Source organism: Centropristis striata, chromosome 1 (genome assembly GCF_030273125.1).
Source record: "Centropristis striata isolate RG_2023a ecotype Rhode Island chromosome 1, C.striata_1.0, whole genome shotgun sequence".
NCBI classification, from domain to species: domain Eukaryota; kingdom Metazoa; phylum Chordata; class Actinopteri; order Perciformes; family Serranidae; genus Centropristis; species Centropristis striata.
The window spans coordinates 3,595,406-3,619,682 of NC_081517.1; the positions used below are offsets into that span (position 1 = coordinate 3,595,406).

The 24,277-nt window shown below is 35.5% G+C and overlaps 1 protein-coding gene across 1 annotated transcript; it reads left to right on the forward strand.

Moving 5' to 3' along the window:
* The first annotated feature begins 1,686 nt into the window (after positions 1 to 1,686).
* On the forward strand, positions 1,687 to 21,268 carry LOC131977986 (germ cell-specific gene 1-like protein). Its single transcript, XM_059341477.1, has 5 exons — positions 1,687 to 2,085; positions 10,431 to 10,478; positions 13,083 to 13,235; positions 16,186 to 16,308; positions 20,976 to 21,268. The coding sequence occupies exons 1-5, from the start codon at positions 1,797 to 1,799 to the stop codon at positions 21,266 to 21,268; spliced, it is 906 nt and encodes a 301-aa protein (XP_059197460.1). The 5' UTR covers positions 1,687 to 1,796.
* Positions 21,269 to 24,277: the final 3,009 nt, after the last annotated feature.

Sequence of the window (24,277 nt, forward strand, 5' to 3'; positions counted from 1 at the left end):
ATTTTGTGTCTTTTTTGGTAATTGTGTGTCTTTTTTAAGTAATTTAGTTTTTTATTCTGTCATTTTGTGTCTTTTTGGTCACTTTGTCTATTTTTTTGGGTCATTTTGTGTATTTTTTTGGTCATTTTGTGTCTTTTTTTGGTCATTTTGATACTGCCTCCAGCGGCCCCCAGGTAATTTGAGTTTGAGACGCCTGCTTTAAGTGGTTTCTGCAGTGGGCGGTATAATCCAGTGTAATTGCAACAGCAATCGTGCCCCTCACCCCTTGATCACCTTTTACGTACGAGATCTCAAGGTGGTAATTACCCACAGTGTCCCCGGCAGCTTGTTCAGCAGTATTTGGGGCACTTTGGTGGCCTGATTTGTCAGTTTTCAGAGTCATGTTGAAGTGCGGCTTAGCCTCTGGGGGGCTCAACATGAAGGCATGCAGCTGAGGTAAAAGAGATGTCAAGCTTATCTGGCCTCATTTACTCCGGGGTTGTAAATACTGTTTGCACGGAGGCTCAAACGATTGGTATTTTTAGCTCATTCTCACACAGTACTCATGGGAAAGGTCTTTGAAATGCCAACATTTGTGTTGTCTCTGCACTCCGGCAGATTAGGAGACATTCACTGCAGACTTTTAGTCTCGTGGAGTCATCTCTGTTTCGTCTCAAAGGACTCAATAGACCACCACTCGTCTGGTCGGGAGCAGCAGCAGCTTATCATCCTCTCCGTGACCTCCCTCTGAATGAGCTAACATCTACGGCTTCACAGGGAACTGTCAAAGGCAAGGACTAATAGAAACATTTTACCTGCTACCAGGAATTTCATAGAAAACTAATAGTTGTACAGTTATTAGTTAATAAAGATAGACCGATATATCGGCCGGCCGATATATTCTCTGGTGAGCAAAAAGAAAAACACATCAAATATGTCGATCATCTGTGGCACCACCACCTCATACACACCTATCGTTTATAGGGAAAACAGAAATAACTGTTCATGTCATATGATTTTTTTTTGTCCCACAAAATTGCCCCACAATGTTGTTATTGTCTCTGTGTGTAATGCTGCTGCTACACTGGAATTTCCCAGCTTGGGATAAATAAAGTATATCTATCTGTCTGTCTGTCTGTCTATCTATCTATCTATCCATCCATCCATCCATCCATCCACCTATCCATCTATCTATCTATCTATCTATCTATCTATCTATCTATCTATCTATCTATCTATCTATCTATCCATCCATCCATCCATCCATCCATCCATCCATCCATCCATCCATCCATCCATCCATCCATCCATCCATCCATCCATCCATCCATCTATCTATCTATCTATCTATCTATCTATCTATCTATCTATCTATCTATCTATCTACCTACCTATCTATCTATCTATCTATCTATCTATCTATCTATCTATCTATCTATCTATCTAGAGACAGAGACAGAGGGGGCGAGAGATTGAGAGCATCAACAGAAAATCCCACACTTGATGCAGTCGAGCGTCAAATCCTCTGACAACGTGACGTCCTATAGGCTGGACGCTCGTGGGACACCGCGCGTGAAAGAGGAGTGGAGAAAAAAAGTGTGTGAATGACACTTTGGCACTGAGTGAGCTCAGTGTGGAGGTGTAGTGAGTCTCTGTCCTGCTCCACTGGACATGTCTGGTCGCTGGAAGGAGCCCAATGGGAGCCGAGCTTCACCTGGAGGACTGAGTGGGAATTAGCCGCGGCGCGTGCTCTTACTCCACGTTGCACCCATGAACTTTTCGGTCCTCCTCCTCGTGCATCCTCCTTCTCACGGACAATGAAGACGAGTCGCAAATGCAGGAGCCTTCTGTCGGTCAGTCTGAACTTCTTCGCTCTTCTCTTCTCCATCACCGCGTTTATAACCACGTACTGGTGCGTGGGGACGCAGAGAGTCCCCAAGCCCAAGTGCAGCAAGCTGCGGACCCACCAGTGTATAGACTACGGAGTCAACGAGACGGACCCCAACAAGGTGGTCTACAGCTGGGAGACCGGGGACGACCGCTTCCTCTTCAGACAGTTCCACACCGGGATCTGGTTCTCCTGCGAGGAGAACATCCACGATGAAAGTAAGAGGAGAAGCTGTGTGTTACTATCAGTGGTGGGAAAAGTATTTAGATCTCTTACTTAAGTAAAAGTACTAATACCACACTGTGAAATCAGTGGTGGAATGTAACTAAGTACATTTACTCAAGTACTGTACTTAAGTACAATTTTGAGGTATTTCTACTTTACTTGAGTATTTCCATTTTATGTAACTTTTTACTTCTACTCCACTACATTTTTAGGCAAATATTGTACTTTTTACTCTAGGATTTAGCTGCCAGCTTTAGTTACTTATCAGGTTGAGATTTAACATAATATATATGATCAATGTAAAGTGATTAAACGTTTTTTTAATTAAATCTTTTAACAGTATATTAAGTAATTAAATGAGCCCAATCTTTACAAAATTAAAACACCGCATACATTAAATCACCAATACAAATAATGTAATAATATATTTAGAATATATAAAACAATCATAGTAGGTCCATTCTGCATAACCCGAGTACTTTTACTTTTCATACTTTAAGTAGATTTACAAGTACAATATTTGCCTCTAAATATAGTGAAGTAGAAGTATAAAGTTACATAAAATGGAAATACTCAAGTAAAGTACAAGTACCTCAAAATTATACCTAAGTACAGTACTTGAGTAAATGTACTTAGTTACTTTTCCACCACTGGTTATTATGTGTGTAATTTAAATATATTTGGAAGATACAAATACACTGATTGAAACAATGAGACTTACACAACAATAACAACAACTATTTTTTGTACGACAATGACATTTATAATTTTTGTCCACAATTACTTTCTTTTATTTTGAAAGCTTCTGTTGCACAATTAAACTATTGTACACTGTACACATTCTGGGTTCATTTTGTGTACAATGAGATATTGTTTTAACAGAAAAATAGGGAAGAAGTGTTCCGTTATTTTATTATTACACAGGGGCCACAGCAGGGGCCAAGGGCTTCTTCACAGGGGCAGTGGCCCCTGGAGGCCCCTGTGTAGAACCGCCAATGGTACTGAGCTATCTTAACTTTACAGACACACACAGTAAAAAAAAAAAAAAAAGATAAACAATAGCTACTCAATAAAATTGAGGCAACAGAATGCATGCAATATCATTAATTAAATCTAACTATGTTGCAAGTTGAGTTAATAACAACTTAACAGGAAGTGCCTGTCAATTTAAAACGGACTAATTCTATTGTGTTGGATTCATTCAAAATTCTCTTGATATAGAATTACAAACACATAAAGATTATATTTTTATGTGATCGAAATAAGTAGATTCTATCTCAAACATTTTTATATTAAAGTTACTTAAACAACTGCCTCTAAATCAAGGACGCATTTATATTTAATACATTTTATCAAATATATTAAGTAAAATGAAATGACTACAGAATAATTTATTACAGTGCAAGGAGACAAAAGAAATGTGATGTTTTTAAGAAGAGCCCGACCGATATCTCTTCATTTAGACCTACACTCTAAAAAAATGACACTGGCTCATCTTTTTTTTTTTAAAGTTGTAACAATTTGCATTTCTCTTTTTAAGTAATTCCAACTAAGACATTATTGAGTATTTCCCATGAGACTTTTATAGCTGAACTAACTAAAATAGTCTAGTACAACCAACATGATTTGTTTTGTCCTCTACAAGCTTCATTATGTTGAACCAACTCAATTTTTATATCAACGTTTTAGTGTTAATAAGTGGTCAAATTATTCTATTTAAGTTGCTATAACTCCTTTATTTTACTTTCTTTCTAGTCAGAAAAGTCCATGCAAATTGTTACCTCAATGTTATTGAGTATAAGTAACTTATTTCACTTAAGTCAGACATATTGTAATACAATTTTTAATATACAATATTAAGTTTCATTACCTTAATACTTTTCCTTGTTAAGTGAAGGCAGAAATGTTTATCCAAATCAATATATTTCTGAGTTAAGACGTCTTTCTTCATTTTTAATTTTGATCAACTTCTTGAAATAAGTTATCAACTTAATAAAACAATGGACATGTAACACATAGTATTTTTTATGCTGAAAAAGCTCGTGTTTTTAAGTCGTACCAACTAACCTCCTGAATCTTTTCTTAGAGTGTATACCGATTAGGGGTGTTACGATACTAAAATGTTCAACTCGATACCGATACTCAGGAAAATATTCGATACTCGATACCATTTTCGATACCACAAGGATAAAAACAAAGACCCCAAAATTTAACATAAATATTTTTATTAACAAGAAAAATGCAACATGTAAAAATTAACAGAGCTACAGGCTAATAATAACAATAAAAAACAGCACAAAAAGAAACTGCAACTATGATAACAAGCTTCAGGTCTGAGGTAGTGCAAAAAATAAATAAATACAATAAACAATAACAATTAGAACAATATTTTCGGCTGTGTGTGTTGCTGTTTGGTTGCAGGTCAACTTTTCTCTGCTTCATTCTGGGAAAATAACACTTTTCAGTCACCAACATTTATGTAAACTTATTAACTCTATGCTTATGTGTACTGACACTGTGTATACTGGGGGTACCAATACTTTTGAGAATGAGTATCGTATCCGGATACGACTTTTTAGTATCGATACTTTTGACAACCCTAATACCGATTTTTGAGGAAAAATTGTAATGATTATCGATATGATGACCAGACAGAACGTCACACTGTTAAAATAATCGCCTAAGTGATTTTTTTGTCAAAATTGTTGTTTTTTTGCCTAAATCATCTCCTCATAGCCACCTATGGTAAAATCACCTCCATCCTCAGTTGATCAGATCATGTGATTTTGACCATTTAACATCATCACTTCTTTGACAATTTGCCACATTCATAGGCATCAGATAAGAACCCAGCAAAGAAGAGCTAGAGGGAGATTGTTTAGTTATCAGTTTAGTTTATCAGTGTTTTATTGTTGACACTAATATTGGTAACACTTTATTTTGAAGGTGTAGTGATCTGTAGCACCACTATAGGATCAAATAGCATAACGTCACACTGTTAAAGTAATCGCCTAAGTCATTTTTTGTCAAATTTGTTTGTTTTTTTGCCTAAATCATCTCCTCATAATCAGATCATGTGATTTTACCCCTTTAAGATAATGGCCTATGTCAAATGTGTGACTTAAGCGGGTTTATTATGCCGAAGTCAAAATAAAATGTGACATTTTTTGAACATGCCTTTGTGACTTAAGCAAGATATGGTAACATTTTATTTTGAAGGTGTCTACATAAGAGTGACATGAGTGTGTCATAAACATGACATGGGATGTGTCATGAACATTAATGACACTTTGAAGTAACATTAATGCTCATGATACTTGTCATGTCATGTTTCTGACAGGCTTGTGTCACTCTTATGTAGACACCTTCAAAATAAAGTGTACTGTACTGTTATACTGTGGATTTCTTCTTCTTCCTCTTCCGGACGCAATTTCATCCCGCTACTAGTCCTACAACTTGAAGAGTTGCAGGACAAATTATATATCAAAACATGCGGTTTGATCGGGATCGGTGTGCTATTACTTTTCTCTACAGAATATGAATTTTGCATTGAAATGAATGGGACGGCCGACAAAAAATGAGCGAAAAAGAACAATAATTGGAGATTTTTAAACGTCTACTTCTCCGGCATAATTTCACCTAGAGACTCCATTTAAACTTTAAACAGTAGACACAAGTCTTGTGTATCGGTGTATTAATCCACGTTTCGATAGGTCATATAGTTTTTTATCAATCCCTTGTCACAATCCCGTGTCACAGTGTGTGACATCATCGCCAGAGTGTAGAGGGAGAGAATAAATTGTCAAAAAATACATTTGTAAACTGCGCTCCAGGCCGCAAATTCCACTCTGCAGAAATAATTTATACATAGAAACGTAGGAAAATTTGTCTTCTCCCTCACAATCCGCTGGTAAAGCTGTCAGAGTTATAGTTTGGGCGTAGGGCGCACAGATGATCCACCAACACGCACCAACAGCCTCATTGGCTCCCATATTAAAAACGCAGGAAGATTTCGGAAGAAGGGAGATGTAACAGTTTTTTTAGATCGCTCTAACAAAGCTATTTTTTCATTTTTCTTAAAAAAAACATATGTAGACGTTCAGGAAGAACTCAGGACGCTCAAAGTGAAGTCGGATCAATGATAGGTATTATGGTTTTGCCAAAAATGCTTTCTGTTCGAGGCCAGAAATTCCAGTCTGTCCACCTCTGCTGTCACTATGCCGGAACAGGTGTCAGTTAATTCTGTTGATTGCTTTGATCTGATTGCCTTTGATCTTTGATGTGATTACAGTTACAGATACACACACACACACATGCATACACATGCTTCAAACACACACACAGTTAACTTTATGTGATTTTAATTACACACACACACACACACACACACATTTTGAGGTTAAAGGGCATAGTTTGAAATCTCAAAAGAATCTCATCATAGTGTACACACACCGGTAGTAGCCCCCGTGGCCCTTTCAGAATTTCCCCAGAGGAAATTTTCTAGTTTTAGTTGTTAGACAGCAGGCTGTTGTCTGAGTCTGCATAACCACGTATTACGTATCATTCCAATTTTAAAACACAACTCCAAACTAACAATTTTTTTGAAAATCATTCCAGTAATGTTAACCCCCCCCTCGTCTATCATAATGGAGCTCTCCCTCAGTTCAAATGGAGATTAGTCGCTCTCTTTGACTTATTCCCTGTTATGACAATTTCAGGATAATCGCCTTCCATTTCTATCAGTCTGCTCATCAAATTGCTGCGATCTGGTAAAATTGCTTTATCTGTTTTTATCCAGCATGAAATGCGGAGCAAATAGCCACACATGGGAGCTTCAGTCTGCTGTTAAAACAGAAAAAAAAAGCAAAGAGTAGGAGCACTCACACTCTAGACTCAGTATTGTGTGATTGGTCTCAGGCTCTAAGTGGGAGGCTGTGAAGCACTTGATAGGGGCTGAATGTGATTGCTTCCCAGCTTAAGCCAAAGGGACGAGAAAATGGAGAATGATGTGTTTGGTCTTAACTTTTTCACTCAGCGAAATGGGAAAGAAATTGGTGACATTGTGGTTTCGCCATTTAATAAAAGGGGCTCAGAGGGGAGCGTGAGTTTCAAAGGTGACGTTTAACAGAAGGGGGTAAAAGTTCAGGTCAAAGGGACAATCAGGCTGGATTAGTCCTCTCTGATTAATTCTCTTTTTTCTTTTTTTCCCAACTCTTTTTATCGATTTTCCTCATTTTGAACATAAAATATATCAGACACTACAGACACCATACACATTAAGTACACGTTTACATAAAAAGGTAATTTAAGTTGTATTAACTTATGTATCTCAAAATGAAAAGTAGACAGATGTCGAAAATTAATTTAATTATATATATGTGTGTGTGTGTGTGTGTGTGTGTGTGTATGTGTGTACCCATATATATACACTCTTCAAAAGTTAAAAATAAAAAAATAAAAAATAAACAGACAGGAATAAAAATAAATTGAAAAAATTGAAAAATCCTTCTATTAAGAGCACTTCTATAACTTGCCCTCAGACTATGTGTTCTGGTTAAAATAATCAATAAATGTTTGCCAAATTCTATAGAACTTTGACTGTGATAATGTGCTAATAATAATTATGTTCATGGTGCTCTAGACCAGCTATTCTCAACCTTGGGGTCAGGACCCCATTTGGGGTCGCGAAATGATTTCTGGGGGTCGCCAAGTCAGCTCTGTCTCCACTGTATTAAAGTGTGCATGTGTGAATGTGTTTTTGGTCACTTAATGTCCTTTTTTGGTCATTTTGTGGGGTTTTTTTGTTTGTCATTTTGTGTCTTTTTTGGTCATTTTGTGTATTTTTGGGTCATTTTGTATCTTTTTTTGGTCATTTTGTGTCTTTTTTTGATCATTTTGTTTCTTTTTTGGTCATTTTCTGTCTTTTCTGGTCATTTTGTGTCTTTTTTTGGCCATTTTCTGTCTTTTTTTTTTTATCATTTTGTGTCTTTTTTTGATCATTTTGTGTCTTTTTTGGTCATTTTGTTTCATTTTTTGGTTATTTTGTTTCATTTTTTGGTCATTTTCTGTCTTTTCTGGTCATTTTGTGTCTTTTTTGGTAATTTTTTTAGGTAATTTTTTCTTTTTTGGGTGATCTGAACTGTGCGTGTGAGATTCTGTTCAGTGAGCGGGGGTCACGGTCAACATGCATGTTAAATTGGGGGTCGCGACTCAAAAAGATTGAGAACTACTGCTCTAGACTAGAAATGAATCACATATTGAGATTACTCAAACAGGAATTCACACATGTCTATCTCATCAAGTGGCTGTACGATGGAGAGGGGGATGGAGACAGCTTGAGTTAATAAGGATTATGTAACAGGGTCCTTGATGAGTTTTTCCTCAAAACAGCTGTTGCCACACTGCTTCTACCTGATTAAAGTGTTGAACTTACAAGAAATCCAGCGACACGCTCCGCTAGGCAGATGACAGACAGAAAGCATCCCATCTGTATGAATGTGCCGTGTCAAGGGTCATTTTTTTACATTCTGGCTGTTGATTTGACACGAGCTTTCATTACGTCTTACTGTGACGTCTCACTCTGACAGGCAGGCGTGTAATTACAGCACATCTTCTTTCCTGAAGGATAATATCTCTTTTCTACTCTGTCATTGGTATTCTATGCAAAGTACCTGTATTTCAGTAGGATAAGGACCAGATGTTGAGCGGCATTGCCAACACACCAGCTGGTGACACTGAATCAGAAGCCCAAAAAAAGCTGCATTTCTGACATGTGCCTCTTATTCAACATTCTGTTTATTCATTTTTGAACTTATGAACTCTAAATATGCTGTTGCTGCCTGGTCGTCGGGCAGGAGGTCATATTGTATCTAAGCCGATCCAGAGAGACACACCTGGGCAGAAATTGGGAATTAAACACAGATTAGGACTTGGCCTGAGGCCTGTATTACTTCAGTCATAAGAGCATTTATTTATCCAGTTTTGAATAATCCCAAACCGGTCCCCTCTGACCTCTTAAACAATTCACATGTCCTCTGAACCCAAGCCCAAACAAACCTGTTTCTGAACTGCCACATGGTAAATTCAACAGAAAGATCCCACTGCTACCTCGCTGTGCCAACTCATCAGTGGCGGACTCAGACTGTTAGAAGGGCGGGGGCGAAAAAATAAAAAGGGCACATTCTGCACAACATGGAGCCCCACCAGCACGCAAAAAGCTATGATGCATCATGTATGATTAAATATTAGCATTAAGTTAAAAGGAGATCCAGATCAAACTTATTAATGATATGGTACTGACAGTTAAAAGTATCGAACCAAACCATCTAGGGGGGTCCGGGGGGCATGCCCCCCTGGGAGAAAATGTGTACATTTTCAAGTAAAATGCATCTATTTTGTGCACTTTGAGAGCTAAATGAGAGCAAATATCTCACATGACATTATTAACAGTTGGGTGATGCGGTATTATAGAATCTCTAGAGGGCACATCATCATCATTTATTGTATGAAGGGGCACCCTAGAGGGCAATCAAGAAGTTTTTTCATGTGCACTGCAAAAAAGCCATCTTGTATTTTTTGGCCTAAAACAGTGATTTAAGTTGGTAAAACTTGGAAATATAAATTGGCAAAAATGTAAGTTAGCACAACAAAGGAAGCCAGTTGTCTGCTCAAAAACAAGTTTGTGAGTTGTTGTTACTTATATCTTTAAGTTGGGGTTCAAAACAAGGGACAATAGTTCTGATAACTCTTCTTTATTTGTTGTGAAATGCAGAAGTTAGCAGAAGTAAGGATTAAAAGTTATTACAATGTAAATTATAAGTTAGTACAACTTACAGTTGAGTTGACAAAAATCTGAATTCAGAGTTGTGCAAACTCAAAAACCAAACTTAAAATATTTAGTTTAATTGTCCAACTTAAAATTTTATCGAAGTTTGTTGCCTTGAAATTTTGAGTTCACCCAACTTTTCTTTTTTTTGCAGTGTGTAAAGGGTGGCCAATAAGGCACTTTCTCTCATTTTCACCACTCTAGAGGGCACTTTTGCACGCTTTTTCAACCACGGAGGCACCAAACAGGAAAAAGGGCACTAAAAGGGCACTCGTTAAGGCACGTTATTGAATTTTCTTGCACTAGAGGGCACATCATCATAATTTATTGTATGAAGGGGAACCCTAGAGGGCACCAAATCATTTTTTGCACATGTAAAGGGCAGCCAATAAGGCACTTCCTCTCGTTTTCACCACTCTAGAGGCACTTCAGCGCACTTTTTTCAACCATGGAGGCATGAGGCCCGTGTCCACCACTGCAACTCATGATAAATATGTTGTTTTTCTGCTGTAGGTGAGATGTGCAGAAGCTTCCTTGACTTGGCCCCTGCCTCAGAGAAAGGTGAGTGTCCAACATGATGAAAAGTTCTTGAACAATCTCACAAGAAATAGGGCTGGGCGATATATCGATATAAGAGTATATCGATATATTTTTAAATGTGATATGGAATTAGACCATATCGCATATATCGATATAGTTCAAATGTTTCTTCTTTCTTTATATATAAATGCTGCCCTTACTAGGGTTTGTCATATTTAGTTCTTTTGTAATGTTCGTTATTCTTTTCTCATATACATATATTTATTTCATAAAAAGATTGGCCTATTTTATTTCAAAGACCATTTTCATTGAAGATATTTTTTTATTTAAATGTGCACTTTATGAAGCTATGAAACACCTATTGTTATACAGTCTTACTATTTTCCCGCCAAAAATATTGCCATGAAATAGTCTCGAATCTGGGGTTTGTCATCATGTAGCCAGGAATAGATACTATTACTTACTATTAGACAGTTTCAAATGTTGCAATTTCACCTGTGGGCCTCAAATAGGGCTGGATGATATATCGATATAAGTATATCGATATATTTTTAAATATGATATGGAATTAGACCATATCGCATATATCAATATAGTTTTTTTCTTTCTTTATATATAAATGCTTACCAGGGTTTGTCACATTTAGTTATTTTGTAATGTTATTTATTCTTTTCTCCTATAAATAGATTTATTTCAGAAAAAGATTGGCCTATTTTATTTCATAGGCTATTTTCTTTAAAAGGTACTCCAGTATTTATGTTCAATTACATAAAAAGTTTCAATAAAACTACTTGTGACGTCAAATTTGACTTTGACTGAACATTTGCTCTCACTTTATGATAAAAATATAAATATATCATATATTGATATTCAGCCTAAATATATCTGGATATGACTTTTGGTCCGTATCGCCCAGCCCTAGCTGAAAACACATTTGGTGTTAACTTTTAGGATTTTCAGCTGTGTTGATACTGTAATTTGAGAAACACTCACTTCCTGTCACTTTGTGCAGTGACTGAATTGAAAGAAAGATGAGAGGCAGACTGCAATGGAGATGTGATTACGCTTGGCTGGAGTCATTGGCCGGCTGAATAAGATTTGGCGTTGCAGAGCTCTGACATCACTTGAGATTCAGCAGTCTGACATATTTACACCAGCCCTCTATTAGCTGCCAGAGGAGACACTGAGATGCTGGATTAGATCTAAATTGTCCACTAGTCCAAAACAAATCGCTGTCTGTTTTAAGTTGTACAGATAAGATTCACACAATGTGATTAGTGCCCCGTTCAACATCAGTAAAATGACATGCAATAATACTTGCAATAGTTACACTGAGTAGGCTGACTGTGGAGTGATTGCAACATACTGTAAGTCAGGGGTCTCAAACTCAAATCACCTGGGGGCCGCTGGAGGCAGAATCAAAATGACCAAAAAAAGACACAAACTTACTAAAAAAAGACACAAAATGACAAAAAAAGACACAAAATGGCCAGAAAAAGACATAAAATGACTGAAAAAAACACTAAATTACTTTTTTTTAAAAGACAGAAAATGACCAAAAAAGACACAGAATTACCAAAAAAGACACAAAATTAAAAAAAAAAGACACAAAATGACCAAAAAGTACACAGAATTACCAAAAGAGACACAGAATGACCCAAAAAAGACACAAAATGACCAAAAAAGACACAAAATGGCCAGAAAAAGACACAAAATGACTGAAGAAACACTAAATTACTTTTTTTTTAAAAGACACAAAATGACCAAAAAAGACACAGAATTACCAAAAAAGACACAAAATTAAAAATAAAATTAAAAAAATGACCCAAAAAATACACAAAATGACCAAAAAATACACAGAATTACCAAAAGAGACACAAAATGACCCAAAAGAGACACAAAATGCCCCAAAAAACATAAGATGACAGAAAAAAACTAAATTACTTAAAAAAAGAAACAAAATGACCCAAAAAAGACACAAAATGACTAAAAAAAGACACAAAATGACCCAAAAAAGACACAAAATTATTTTAAAAAGACACAGAATTAACAAAAAAGACACAATTATTAAAAAAGACACAAAATTATTTTAAAAGACACAGAAGTATTGAAAAAGACACAAAATTATTCAAAAAGACACACAATTATTAAAAAAAGACAGAAATTATTTTTTAAAAGACACAAAATTACCAAAAAAAGACACAAAATTACCCCAAAAAGTAATTAATGGGACCTTCCACACACAACACGTTAAAAAAAACAACTACATTACTTAAAAAAGAAACATAATGACCAAAAAAAGACACAAAATGATTTAAAAAGACACACAATTATTAAAAAAGGCACAAAATCATTTTAAAAAGACACGAAATTACCAAAAAAAGACACAAAATTACCCAAAAAAAGTAATTAAGGGGACCTTCCACACTCAACAGGGTAAAGTGCCATTCATATAAAACTCACATTAAACTTTCATATCAAGGTGGGGGCCACAAAATATCGTCACGAGGGCCACAATTGGCCCACGGGCCGCGAGTTTCAGACCCATGCTGTAAGTTATGTTATACCATGATATTAAAATGTGAATACCTAATGTCATCATAACCATATGTGCCCGTTGTGCAGGGATGTTGTGGCTGTCGCTGGTTTCTGAGATGCTGTACATTATTCTGCTGGTGGTGGGCTTCGGCCTCATGTGTGTCGACCTCGTCCACTCCAGCAACATCATCGATGGACTCAAGCTCAATGCCTTCGCTGCCGTCTTCACGGTGCTCTCAGGTAGACACATTTATTTTATTATCAACACAAAGTTTGATTTTATTGCTTGTGATTTAGTATAGTTAGGCGGCTTAGCCAAATAAAGGGGACACGCCGGACAAAAGCACCACATTTTTTTAACCTGGTCTCACAGTAATCCGTGAAATAGCCACGGAATCGCTCAAATTTCCGTGAAACTGACACGGATTTCGCTACAATGCAAGTTAAATACAGTCATATCCCGTGGCCATCCCATGGATATTTGTTCCTATTGGTTTGTTCCAAGTCACGTGACTTTCAAGGTTCCGGCGGTCAGAACAAAAAACATGGCGGACAGTTCTCTAATTTTTAGTGAAAAAATTAATATTTTGATTTTGTTTCTGCATAAAAATGGATTTTGATCACATTTCTAGGGAGAAATATATGTTTTATTTTCTAAATATTCACTCAATGAATGTACATAATCACTTTGTATGTTGGAATAGCCTCGGGATATGACTGTCATTAACTTGCATTGTAGCGAAATCCGTGTCAGTTTCACGGAAACTTGAGCGATTCCGTGGCTATTCCACGGATTTTGAGTTAAGCGAAATCCGTGGCTATTTCACGGATTTCTGTGAGATCATGTTGCATTTTTCCCACATGCTCTCTATCACCATAGGTTTTGATTTTTGGTAGGAGCCACTTCATCAAGATTGCGGATCGGAGATGGCAGCCATATAAAGTCTATGAGAACCAATATATCTTCTAAGCCACTTAGAAGGTCAATCTTTGTGTCAAAATATACAGTTTTTTGGGTCAAGGAATTATTTGAAGCTATTGAGAACATCACTAGATGATTATTTGATCAAATAGTTTTTTTCATTTCACCCAGACTGGTAGGTCTTCGAGTGCTGCTGCAGGGAATCCTGAGTTGAAAATGTTTTGAATCTATGTTCACGGGAGAGTTTGGATTAGCTGCAATGTACACTGCTCAAAAAAAATCAAGGGAACACTTTCATCTCATGTCAGATCTTGATCAACAAATTATTTACAGTGAGTCATCTAGTGATATTCTCAATAGCTTTAAATGATTCCTTGACCCAGAAAATGTATATTTTGACACCAAGATTCACCTTCTGAGTGGCTTAGAACAGCTATTCTCAACCTTGGGGTCGCGAGATGATTTCTGGGGGTCGCCAAATCATTTTGGAAGTCAGCTCTGTCTCCACTGTGTTAAAGTGTTCATGTGTTAATGTGTTTTAGTCTTTTTGGTCATTTAATGTCTTTTTCTGGTCATTTTGTGTGTTTTTTTGTCATTTTTTGTTTTTTTTTACTAATTTTGTGTCTTTTTTTTTGTCAGTTTGTGTCTTTTTGGTAATTTAGTGTCTTTTTTTGGTAATTTTGTTTCTTTTTTGGGTCATTTAGTGTCTTTTTTGGTCATTTTGTGTCTTTTTTGGTCAATTTGTGTACTTTTGGTCATTTTGTGTCTTTTCTGGTCATTTTGTGTCTTTTTGATCATTTTGTGGTCATTTTGTGTCTTTTCTGGTCATTTTGTGTCTTTCTGATCATTTTGTGGTCATTTTGTGTCTTTTCTGGTCAGTTTGTGTCTTTTTTGGTAATTTTGTGTCTTTTTTTGGTAATTTTGTTTCTTTTTTGGGTCATTTTGTGTCTTTTTTGGTTATTTTGTGTCTTTTTTGGTAATTTTGTGTCTTTTTTTGGTCATTTTGTGTCTTTTCTGGTCATTTTGTGTCTTTTTTGGTCATTTTGTGTCTTTTTGATCATATTGTGGTAATTTTGTGTCTTTTTTGATCATTTTGTTTACTTTTTTTGGTCATTTGGTTTCTTTTTTGGGTGATCTCAACTGTGCGTGTGAAATTCTGTTCAGTGAGCGGGGGTCGCGGACAACATGCATGTTAAATTGGGGGTCGTGACTCAAAAAGGTTGAGAACTACTGGCTTAGAAGATATATTGGTTCTCATAGACTTTATATGGCTGCCATCTCCGATCCACAATCTTGATGAAGTGGCTCCCACCAAAAATTGAAACCTATAGTGATAGAGAGCATGTGGAAAAAATGTTGGTGCTTTTGTCCGGTGTGTCCCCGTTCTTCTTAAATCTGGTCCTAAGTCGCCTGACTACTGGACACGATTGTTTCTCCAGTTTCCTCCACTTGATAAAAAGACGTGCATAACATATTATATTCCATCAGCTGGGCAGGATGAACTATTTGGATGCTATCAGGAGCTCAATATTTTGTTTCCATATCTGCATATTTGTTTGAACATGAAAAGTCTGCACCAACTCTGAAGCAAGTTTATAATAGTTTTGGATTTTTCATTAGTTTTGGTTTTATTTTCGTATTTTATTTTTGTCTTCAAATTCAGTTTGCTTTAGTTAGTTTTTACAGTGAGTTTTCTATTTTTAGTTTAGTTTTTATTTTTTGAAAATGCTTAGTTTTAGTTTAGTTTTTATTAGTTTTAGTGTTAGTTTTAGTTTTTTTGTAATGGGCTATGTGTTGGGTGCCAGATTCAAAGAGGTCATAATAAATTTTGTCTTTATCTCCTTTGGTTTATCATCTCAGCCCCAATAAGGTTATTAACTCTTACAGTTCTGGGTGTTTTGAATTTTGGTTCTAGTGTAAACATCCCAGTCTCAGTAAACATATTTACCATGTGTTGCATGTTAAAATAGAAACACTGAATTATGAATGGAAAAAGTTGAAAAAACGAAAACTAAAGACATTTTCACTGTAATTTTAGTTAGTTTTAGTTAGTTTTGTAACCACACAATACAGTTTCAGTTAGTTATCGTTTTTTTTTAAAACTCTAGTTTTTATTTTTATTTCAGTTAACGAAAATGTTTTTTCAATTCTAGTTTTCGTTATTTCGTTAGTTTTCGTTAACTATAATTACCTTGCTCTGAAGCATAATATTTCTAATTTTGACCATGAACAACACCTAACAACTTATCTCCTGCATTATTATTTCAGGTCTTCTTGGCATGGTGGCTCATGTGATGTACACACAGGTCTTCCAGGTCACTGTGAGCCACGGTCCACCTGACTGGAGGCCCTACAACTGGGACTACGGCTGGTCTTTCTGGTATGACTCCTGTAGCAGAAAATCCTTAACTAAAAAATAATGAAGCGAGACCTTTCCTTTCATGATCAGACGATCTTTAGTGAAAAATAAAGAAGAGCAAAAACATACAGCGTGTGCGTTCATGCCGTGACTCCACATTTCTTGCTAACACAACAAACTCTGACGTAATCACGTACGTTACGTCTGCTCCTAGAGCATCTTGGGAAATGAAGTCTTTTTTAATGTAACTCCAAATCAATGAAATTAAATGTCTCTTTCTAATCACATATGACACACATGAACTGTTTTTAATAATATTACTGTTAACTTATATTTTAACCTGTATTGACTTATTTATTCTTTTATTCAGTCAAATAAATTCTCAACAACTCCACAGCTCAAAGATCATACTATGTTTGTTCACCACTATTATACACGGTCGCTCATAAGTCAAGTCAAGTCAAGTCAAAGTTTATTTATAGAGCACATTTAAAAACAACCTCAGTTGACCAAAGTGCTGTACAGTTATTAAAATAGAATAAATCATACACAACTGGATATAAATAAAAACAATAAAAAGAATAAAATACTAAAAACAGTAAAACAATAAAAATAAAATAGAATAAAATAGTAATAAAAACTCAATCCAAAACAGAGTTAGAGATAAAAATAAAAAAAAAGACAAATAAAGTTCTCTTCCAAACATATCACAATGAAAATGAAACCACTATTAAAAGAGGATTGGATCAAAAATTAACAAATGTAAATTTTGGAAAACCTGACATCCTCCGAGTTGTATTATTAATATTTAAATCTATTTTATTTGTAAACCTTATTTTTGTTTTGATATTTGATTTGACTCCACCTAGGTTTTTTTTTTTTTTTTGTAGGTTTTTTTTATTGCTTTATTTTTCTACTGTCATTCTGCTCTTTCGTGTTGATTTTAAGCATAAATTAACACGTACATTCTTTGTTTTTGTATGTGAACGAAAGAAAAAAACCCAATGAAGAGAAGTTTGAAAAAAAAAAAAAAGAGGATCGTATCTGAAATAGGGCTGGGCGATATGCACCAAAAATCTTATCCCGATATATTTAGGCTGAATATCGATATACGACATACATCTTGATATTTTTTATCGCAAATTGAGAGCAAATGTTCAGTCAAAGCCAAAGAAAAATATGACATGTCACAAGTAGTTTTATTGAAACGGTTTATTTAAGTGAACTTTAATACTGTATAACAGGAGTACCTTTTTAAAAAATCAAAGCTCCATAAAGTGCACATTTAGAATAAAAAATATCTTCAATAAAAATAGCCTATGAAATAAAATAGGCTAATCTTTTTCTGAAATAAATATATTCATATGAGAAAAGAATAACGAACATTAGAAAAGAACAAAATATGACAAACCCTAGTTAGGGCAGTATTTATATATAAAGATTTTTGGTAACGCTTTATATTAAGGTCCTTGTAATAACCATTAATTAACAAGTAATAAGGCCCTTGTAAGTCCTTACAAGATGCTTATTAACATTACTGTGTGTTTATAAGCCTATATAAGTGTTAATAATGGCATTATAATACAGCTAATAGCAGGCTATAACTGATTTATAATAAGAACATTAATAAAAGCCTCATGAGTATCTTATAATTCTTCATAATAGCATTACAAACACCCATAACCCACCCATTATGTCTTTGCCATGCCTTTATTAATCTTTTGTTTGCTTATTGATATTAAAATATACTTTATTGCTCATCTATTATAAGTTAACTATGCACTTGTTAACGGTTAACTATGCTTTTTGCAGCTAAAGGGATCTAAAGCGAGAACAATGCCTTATTACTTGTTAATTAATGGTTATTACAAGGACCTTAATATAAAGCGTTACCAGATTTTTTTTTAAACTATATCGATATATGCGATATGGTCTAATTCCATATCACATCTTAAAAATATATCCATATACAGTACAGGCCAAAAGTTTGGACACACCTTGTCATTCAATGTGTTTTCTTTATTTTCATGACTATTTACATTGTAGATTCTCACTGAAGGCATCAAAACTATGAATGAACACATATGGAATTATGTACTTAACAAAAAAAGTGTGAAATAACTGAAAACATGTCTTGTATTTTAGATTCCTCAAAGTAACCACCCTTTGCTTACTAGAATATAAGACATGTTTTCAGTTATTTCACACTTTTTTGTTAAGTACCTAATTCCACATGTGTTCATTGATAGTTTTGATGAATCTAAAATGTAAATAGTCATGAAAATAAAGCAAACGCATTGAATGAGAAGGCGTGTCCAAACATTTGGCCTGTATTGTATCTTTTATATCGATATATATCCCCCAGCCCTAATCTGAAAACAAAAATATTCCAACTTTTTGGCCGACCGTGTATGAAGCAGTGCTCTATAAAATACGTTTAATTGTGTCACCTATTATAATAAATGTAATAATAATACATTTTATTTGAAAAGCACTTTTCATACAGAAATCTCAAAGTGCTACAGAAACCAGAAACAAGAAAGAGAAAACTCATTAAAATCAGCAGTAGATTAAAAAAAAAGACACAGGTAATAAAGTACATTATGCAGAGACAAAATAAAAACATCTCTGTTCGAACAAACATCATTATGAAGTGTAGTGGTAGCAAATCATCTGATGTCAGAATCATGTCAGAGAAGAGATGAGAAGTTTTGTTTTGAAACAAAATTTTGAACTGAGCCATGTTGGTTTTGAAAAAGCTGACTCTTCAGAATGAAACAGATCACTTTTCAAGATTTTATTAGACAAGATAAAGGAATTCCTTTCTTTCTTGCATGTCGCCCCAAATAGTTGGTTCCAGCTCTGCTCTCACCTCTCCCAGTGTCACTGTCTCTAATGAAAAAAGCCCAAAGCTGTCATGTTACGGCAGGATTAGGCTTTGGTGTCCAAAGCTCCAATACAGGCGTGATTGGAATTGCATAAGGGGATGATATTTCACTCCATTACAATATGCACAGTATGCTGAGAATTCCTTTGGAAGGCTAAACAATTCTTGACCTTTTGTAGGCATTAACCAACCCGCAGGAAAAGTACACGAGACAATGATTTGATTGTATGATCTCACATGTGGTCCAGCATGCTCGAACGGAGCGGAAAGACTTAAAAGTGATTGACACTAATCTCAGCAAACAAAATAACTGACGAGAAAAATGTCCAAATGCATATTGAATTGTGTCCCGACACGAGTGCTCACTGTTTTTTTCATCTATTTGAAAGCCAACAGTGGAGTTATTGATGGCGTAAGCTGCCAAACTCAAAAATAAATAAATACTTTCTATTAAATGTACCAAAACTGATTTTTTTTAAATGGATAAAATTAAAAGATAAAATGTATTTTTTAGTTTAATTGTTTTCTTTATGTATTCACTTTTTTTTTATTAATCCCCCTATTTAATTACCTTTCAATTTAATTTTCCCTTTATTTATTTATTTTATTTTTATTAATTTCAACATGTATTATTTACTCTGATTTCAGTCAACCAACAGGTGGAAAATTTTACCCCATGACACATTTTAATTAATGAAGAAAATATCACAGAAATAAATAAGTTTGGGGAAATAAATTGGGGGGCAAAATAGTACATAAATGAATGAATGAATGAATGTAAGAATTAAATAAATAGAAAAAAATATTTTTTTATAAATACATTTTTTTTAAATACACAAAAAGGAATAGCCAATAGGAAAGTTAATAAATAGTGAAATTAATACAAAAAAATAAATTAAAAAAAGCAAATTAAAACAAAACAAAACAAAAGAACCCCCCCCCCCCCCCAAAACAAAATCTAAAATTATTTTTAGCATTATTTTTGATACATTTAATGGTTCACAATTTATTTATGAAGGCATTCATTTCTTAGTTGATTTTGACAGTTTACATCAGGGGTGTCAAACTCTGGCCCGCGGGCCAAATTTGGCCCGCAGTGTAATTTTATTTGGCCCGCGAGGCGAATTATTATCTTTACATTTACCGCTAATACTACAAATCCCACAATGCTCTGCTGTTGTTTTGGCGCGTCAATCAGGACAGGACCCAGAAACGCTCCTCTGTGACAGTCGTCATAGCAACCTCAAGCTAGAGCTGTCTCCCAGAAATGTCTTTCTTTCTTCTTTTTTTTTGATTTCTTTTTTTTTTTTTGATTTTTTTTTTTTTTGATTTCTTTTTTCTTTTTTCTTTCTTTCTTTCTTTTGGGAAATTTCTTCCCAAAAATGGCGAAAAGAAAGGCAGAATTTATTAACCTGTTGAAAAAGTTTATTTTGATATTTAAATCAGAAGGATGCAAATAGAAAAGACGCATACGATTTTTATTTTTTATTTATTTAATAAATTAATGACATTGATGTGTTTTTTATTTGAAATTTGATTTTGCATGTCTGCACTATTTAGTTATATATTGTATGTTTATAAGCATTGCTGGTTCCATATTTAATGTTAAAGCAAAACATGTTTGGTATATATTAAAAGGTTTATTTGTTCAATGTTGGCCCGCGGTTTTATTCAAGTTTTACATTTTGGCCCATTGTGTATTTGAGTTTGACACCCCTGGTTTACATTGTCCATACAGAGTCACTGAATGGGCTGAATTACAAGGTGAATTTATCTCTTTTTCAAATTTTTTTTTTTGTTCTTTTCTATCAGCATGGCCTGCGTCCTTTACCTGCTGCATGGGCGCGTCGGTCACCACCCTCAACTCCTACACCAAGACCGTCATCGAGTTCAGGCACAAACGGAAAACCTTCGAGCAAAGCATCCGCGAGGAGCACGCACGGGAGGCTTTTGGATTTTTCCATGAACGCTCCTTGCACTCCATCTCCAAATCTGTGGAGGTTTATACCAGCCAGAGCCTGAAAAGTGGCAGGAAAACTCCACTACCTGCCGGCTCCCTGGACCTGAGTGACATTGCAGCATCTTTGGGGGAGGAGCAGTGCTGAGTGGGCTGGGACAGGAGCTGCTGGCTTTCTTCTCTGTTGTCCTTATATGGGCAGCATTCAGTACGGGATGAACAGCGAACAGGATTTCAGGCTGCATCATTAGCTTCGCCTGATCATTCCAACACTGCCTTATATTTGAGGATGGTAGTCGCACAGCTTCAGGTCACATAGGAGCTTCAAACCGGCTGATAACTGGTAAAAGTGGACGTGTGTGAGCTTATTTGACCAATGGAGGTGTTTTTTCTGTCTGTATAACCTACGACAATGTAGATTTAAAAGAACATGTGAAGTAAACCCATATAAATAGAGTCAAGGCCTCTCGGATGTGAACAGCCTTATTAAACATGTCAATCAATAAATCAATGCAAAGACAGGGTGGCAGTTAGTCACTGCTGAACTGTTTTTTTTTCATCGTTGTGAAATAAAGCCACAAATACTTACTGCAAATGACGTGCCTACACATGTTAATTATGAATAAGTTCTTAAGTGTGGCATTTTTGTACACAGAATTGCTGTGGAAAGTTGTCGTTTTACTGTTGGATGTTCACCAACTATGGAAGCCCTTATTATTATTTTTTTTTATCTCTGAAAAGCTGGGGGTTTTTTTGTTAGGATTTAGGAGCCCCTTTCATAGTGCGGTCCTGCAAATGTCCCGCTATATTGCCAGAAAGATCTGTGTCGGCTTTTCGCGTTAGTGGCAGGAGACGATAGTGGGAGGAGCCTTTAATCCAACACGTTTTGCATTACAGCGTTTCGTGTCATTTAACCTAAAGCGAGCAGCAGTGCTTCCCAGTAGCACAGTGCTAATAGGCTACACAGTTAGCTCCTTAGCAGTACAGTGTGTATGTGCTGCAGCAGCATGTGTTCAGTTAGCGACCTCTGTTTGTTTAAAACAAGCACCGGACACTCTGTGCACAGTTAGTGATTCTGGTTTGTTTACGATCATCAACGGATACTCTGTGTACAGTTAGCATGCCGGTTTGTTTACAATAAGCGGCAGCCGCAGTGAACAGTGATTGGATGACTGTCGGACCAAGTGGGAGGTGTGTGCCAGACGTCACGCACAACATGAACTCAAAATTTCAAGGCAACAAACTTCGATAAAATTTTAAGTTGGACAATTAAACTAAATATTTTAAGTTTTGTTTTTGAGTTTGCTCAACTCTGAATTCAGATTTTTGTCAACTCAACTGTAAATTGTACTAATTTATAATTTTACATTGTAATAACTTTTAGTCCTTACTTCTGCTAACTTCTGCAATGTGCTGAAGTGGCACGATTGTAACGGCGCTATGAAATGTGACCACAATTTTGAGTTAGCATTGATACGCTAATGGCTACTCTTGTAGCTGTAACAAGCAGCGCCACTAGCATCAGTTAGCTGCTAGCATCAGTTAGCCGCTAGCTTTCACTAATGACCGAATTTCACCGCTTTCCCGCATTTCACAACAAAGAAATAAGAGTTAGCAGAGCTATTGTCCCTTGTTGTGAACCCCAACTTAAAGATATAAGTAACAACAACTCACCAACTTGTTTTTGAGCAGACAACTGGCTTCCTTTGTTGTGCTAACTTACATTATTGCCCTAAATGTCAATAATTTATATTTCCAAGTTTTACCAACTTAAATCACTGTTTTAGGCCAAAAAATACAAGTTGGCTTTTTTGCAGTGTACCTCTGGAGGCGGAATATTGGTGGGATTATTTGATCCCGGCATCCCACTTCTGGCGAGTTCATAGTGTAGGCGAGACGTTACAAAGCCGAAAATGTACCTGCATGAAACGGCACTATGAAAGGGGCTTTAGTGTTTGTTGTTGTAATATTCATTTCAGCCACAAGGGGGTGAATTGCACCACTGCCCCATATTCTAAATAGGATTAAAAACCATTAATGTTTTCTTCCAGGTGAGTTTTAATTTCTCCATTCACTCTAAAGTTCAGTTTGAACGTTAAATATGTTGTATTTTACAGTCGTTTTCTTGAATTGAATATATGTCAAAAAGGATTTTTCTGTTTATTATCCCTGATTAAAATACATTACTAGCCAAAGCAAAGACATGACAATAAAACTTTTTTTTGTATCTCCAGACTTTTGTTGTTCTCACTTGTCTCTCAGGGCTTCCATATCATTCAGTTACTCTTATACTTACAGCTTGTAATAAGCATTTGCAACACACTTTTCATCATATCAGGCATCACTGCAGATAAACTTATAACACAGACCCAACATTTAAATACATTTAAACACTTACAATCTTTTAATAACAGTACGTAATTAAAATGTGATGCTTTTAAAAGGAGGAAAACAAAAACTCAAGGCTTTGAATGTGTTTTTTCTCAGTGTTTCACACAATTATGCTCGATATTAAAGTAAAAAAAAACGTTTTGGCGTTTGCTTTTAATTGGAATTAGTTTAGAGTAAAAATGTCAGGGATAAACTATTACTACAAACTACTATTGCTCAAAGCAGAGAACTTTTATATGTTTTAAACATGTTTGGAAGGGATCTTTAATATAGCTGAAGAATGACTGATCATTGTGTGATAAAACCTAAAACTCAATGCCTAACCCATGGTATTGTGTACATAATCCCTACAGAGGGCAGTGTTGTATTAACAGATTGTTTGCAAAATTACAATCCACTCAATTTACAGTGTTTTTTTCTGGATTATTTTGGCATAATGAGTTAAAAGTGGTAGATTTATTTTTGGCTTTCTTTTATTTGCATCTGGTGTTCATCTACATTTCACAGAGAACATATACAGTATTAACAACTGGTGTTTATGGTACAGAAATTACATTAGAAATGGCACAAGATCAGGCCCAGTGTATATATGTCATATTATTCATTTTACAAGGCTCATATACTGTCATACTATTAAAATATATATAAAAGGTGCATGAAGAGGTGGACCTGCACTCTCTTCTTGCTCTGCTACAGTAGATATCTTACCACTTTGTTCTTTTGGATTATATAGCAAGATTCAATGTATTGCACTCTGGATAAAGTC

Coding starts and splice junctions, on each gene's coding strand:
- LOC131977986 (XM_059341477.1), top strand. CDS start 1,797: ATGAAGACGAGTCGCAAATGCAGGAGCCTTCTGTCGGTCAGTCTGAAC. Junction 10,479..13,082: donor GGCCCCTGCCTCAGAGAAAG/GTGAGTGTCCAA, acceptor CCCGTTGTGCAG/GGATGTTGTGGCTGTCGCTG. Junction 16,309..20,975: donor GTCTTTCTGGTATGACTCCT/GTAGCAGAAAAT, acceptor CTTTTCTATCAG/CATGGCCTGCGTCCTTTACC.